This window comes from Merops nubicus, unplaced genomic scaffold, assembly GCF_000691845.1.
Source record: "Merops nubicus isolate BGI_N331 unplaced genomic scaffold, ASM69184v1 scaffold20059, whole genome shotgun sequence".
In the NCBI taxonomy this organism is placed as follows: domain Eukaryota; kingdom Metazoa; phylum Chordata; class Aves; order Coraciiformes; family Meropidae; genus Merops; species Merops nubicus.
In genome coordinates, this window is record NW_008629193.1 from 6,068 (window position 1) to 9,469 (window position 3,402).

The 3,402-nt window shown below is 63.4% G+C and overlaps 1 protein-coding gene across 1 annotated transcript in view; it reads left to right on the forward strand.

The window, feature by feature from the left end:
- The window catches only part of LOC103779300 (protein FAM65A-like), a gene marked incomplete at both ends in the record, with an annotated part of 7,592 nt that extends 4,197 nt beyond the window's left edge, over positions 1-3,395 (forward strand). Inside the window, 8 exons of the mRNA XM_008946926.1 lie at positions 602-655; positions 758-910; positions 999-1,062; positions 1,143-1,186; positions 1,389-1,514; positions 1,726-1,874; positions 2,091-2,220; positions 3,302-3,395. Coding sequence (XP_008945174.1) covers positions 602-655; positions 758-910; positions 999-1,062; positions 1,143-1,186; positions 1,389-1,514; positions 1,726-1,874; positions 2,091-2,220; positions 3,302-3,395 — 814 coding nt within the window. The remainder of the gene's footprint in view (positions 1-601; positions 656-757; positions 911-998; positions 1,063-1,142; positions 1,187-1,388; positions 1,515-1,725; positions 1,875-2,090; positions 2,221-3,301) is intronic.
- Between the last annotated feature and the right edge of the window lie 7 nt (positions 3,396-3,402).

A 3,402-nucleotide genomic window follows, 5' to 3' on the forward strand; every position in this document is an offset into this window, starting at 1 on the left:
GCCTATGGATCCTGCCTGGCCAGGTCCCTCTGCAGACCCTCCCACCCTCCAGCAGATCAACATCCTACCCAACCTGGTGTCATCTGAAAACTCTGAGGGTGCCCTTGATCCCCTCATCCAGATCTTTGATAAAGCTATGAAAGAGCACCCTGGATCCTGGGCTATCTCTTGGGGGATCCTGCAGAGCAGGGGAGGCTGGAGGATGCTGCAGCCCATGGGTGCAAGCACAGCCCCTGCTCCTCTCACCTCTGGCTGCTGCCCTTCCTACCCAACCTGGTGTCATCTGAAAACTCTGAGGGTGCCCTTGATCCCCTCATCCAGATCTTTGATAAAGCTATGAAAGAGCACCCTGGATCCTGGGCTATCTCTTGGGGGATCCTGCAGAGCAGGGGAGGCTGGAGGATGCTGCAGCCCATGGGTGCAAGCACAGCCCCTGCTCCTCTCACCTCTGGCTGCTGCCCTGCACCTCCCAGGCAGGGTTGGTGGTGACCAGGACCCGTCCCAGCCGCAGCACGGGCCACGCAGCAGGGCACATCCTGACCCCTGGCTCCTCTCTGGGGGGCTCAGGCCGCCTCTCACGCCACCTCCTCTGCTTTTCCAGCAAGTGAAGTCGATCGAGCGCTTCCTGCGTCGCCTGGAGTTCCACGCTAGCAAGGTGAGACCTGGGCACCGGGGTGACCTTGGGATGACCTCGGTGCAGCGCTGGGGTGGCGGAGCCTTCCCTGGCCCTGCCCCTCACCACCGCCTGTCCTTGCAGATCGACGAGCTCTACGAGGCATACTGCATCCAGCGGCGGCTGCGCGATGGAGCCCACAACATGGTCAAGGCTTACAGCACGGGCTCGCCGGGCAGCCGGGAGGCACGCGAGAGCCTGGCCGAGGCCAACAAGGGCTACAAGGAGTACACGGAGGTGAGGCGGCCAGCTGGGGTGGGCTGGCAGGGTGCTGGCTCCCATTGTGGGAGCTGCTGACGGGTGCTGTCTGTCCATCTGTCCCCAGAACATGTGTCTGTTGGAGAATGAGCTGGAGAGCCAGCTGGGCGAGTTCCACGTCCGGATGAAAGGTAACGTGTCTCCCGCTCCGTCCCTGGCCCGCTGCCTGCCTTCTGCCTGCCTGCTGACGCCCCTCTGCCTTCTCTTGCAGGACTGGCAGGCTTTGCCCGGCTTTGTGCTGGTGACCAGTATGAGGTTGGTGGGACCAGATGGGTTGGGATCTGCTCTTCTCCCCTCTGGGTGCCTGGGGGGGTGTAAGTGGGCGCTGGCGTGGTGAGCACGTTGCAGGGGAGTGTTGGGTGGCATGAGGTCCCTGGCCGTGCCCGGGGACGCACAGAGAGCACCCACCACCCGTGGTGTTGCGTCTCCCCCATTCCCTACCCCTCTGCATCTCCAGATCTTCATGAAGTACGGGCGGCAGCGGTGGAAGCTGCGGGGACGCATCGAGGTGAACAGCAAGCAGGTGTGGGACAGCGAGGAGATGGTCTTCCTGCCCCTTGTCACTGAGTTCCTCTCCATCAAGGTACAGTGCAGAAGGAGGCAGGGGTGGTGTGGGACAGCTGCCATCCTGCCTCCCATCAGGGCTTCCCTCCAAGACCTCACCAAAAGCTCCCCCTCACTGGGGTGGGAGGAGGCCTGGTGGTGGTGTCATCCTGGTGCACAGCATGGGTGTAAACAGCATGGATAAAATGAAGCCCGTGGCTTCATCTCATCCTCTCCTCCCTCTCCTTCAGGTGACGGAGCTCAAGAGCCTGGCCAACCACGTTGTGGTGGGCAACGTGTCCTGCGAGACCAAAGACCTCTTTGCAGCTCTGCCCCAGGTAGTGGCTGTGGATATCAACGACTTAGGCACCCTCAAACTCAGCCTGGAGGTGACCTGGAAGTGAGTATCTCAGCAGGCATTGCTGCTAGCACACGGTGGGGCTGGGGACACCCGGCACAGCGTGGCCAGAGCTGACCAGCCTTGGGCCAAAACTAGGCTGCAACTATGCAAAACCAGAGCTGGACTGGATGGGGTCCTGGAAGCCTCACTGTTAGAGCAGGGTTGAGACCCTCCCAGGCTGGCACACCGACCTCACCTCCCTGCTCTCCTCCGCAGCCCCTTCGACAAGGACGACCAGCCCTCGGCAGCCAGCACAGTCAACAAGACCTCCACGGTGAACAAGAGGTTCTCCACCTACAACCAGAGCCCGCCCGACACGCCGTCCCTGCGGGAGCAGGCTTTCTATGTACGTGTGGCACTGGGCAGGGCTACTCGGGCCAGGTGGCCTGAGGAGAGGTCTGCAAGGGGACCAGAGGGTGGCACAGCCGGGGCACGAGGGTTGGCAGCTCCTCTCCAGCCCCACAGCCATGGCTCCCTGGGACCGGCGCCTGCTCCGCCTGCGCTCACGGCTCCTCTTCTCTCTGCCCAAGAGCCTGGGGCGGGCGGCCGACAAGCATGGTTGGTCCTTGCTGGACATCTTTCGGGAGACGCTCCTCGAGAAGCTGTCTCAGAGCTGCTCCTGTGGCGATGTCCCCTCAGCCGAGCTTGGGAGGTGGCCGCAGCAGGGCCGTGTAAGTGCCAGGGCTGGAGCCGGCCAGTAGCTTAGTCCAGTGGCGTGACCACCCCGCAGTAGCTGTAGCAGCTCCTTATCTCCTAGTCGCTAGCCCTCGCTGCTGCCCAGAAGCCTGATCCTGCCAGGCCAGGCTCTGCCTGGCCCTGGGGAGGCAGCCCACACGCCCTCATGCGAGCGCCTGGCACTAGTGAGTAGAAGGCCTGCCTGTGTCCCTGCACTAGTGGCGTTGGTGTGCTGTGCCATGGTGGTGTGGTGGCACTGGCGTGACGGTGCCCGCATGGTGCTGCCATGGTGCTGGTGTGATGCTGATGTGGTGTTGGAGTGGTGCTGGGTCAGCCATGGTGAACCCCTGGCGTGATGGTCACTGCTGGCCACCGTGAGCTGGTTTTAGAGCTGCTGCTGTCCTTGCGGCCATGGTAGGGATGTCTTTGGCGCCACGTGGACACACCGGAGACACACCACCATGCCAGGGGAGCCGCTGGCACCCCAGGGCTGCAGGGCATGTGCAGCTGGGCCTGGGGAGCCAGACTCCTCCCTGGCACAGACAGGCAGGGCTGGAAGAGGCAGCCGTGATCTGCTGGGTCCTTGCTGCCCACCCTGTTGTGCCAGCAGAGCCCAGGCGGTGTTGTGGTGGTCACAGTGGCCTCGGCGTCCTCCAGCTTGGCCAGATCCTGCCCTGGGGTTGGCAGGAAGGCAGCTGGAGGAGTGGGGGTGGCAGTAGGGTCTGGGCTGACACCCTTTTCCCCCTCTGCAGAACATGCTGCGGCGGCAGGAGGAGCTGGAGAACGGCACGGCCTGGTCCATCTCCTCCGAGTCCTCGGACGACTCCTCCAGCCCACAGCTGTCCGGCAGCGC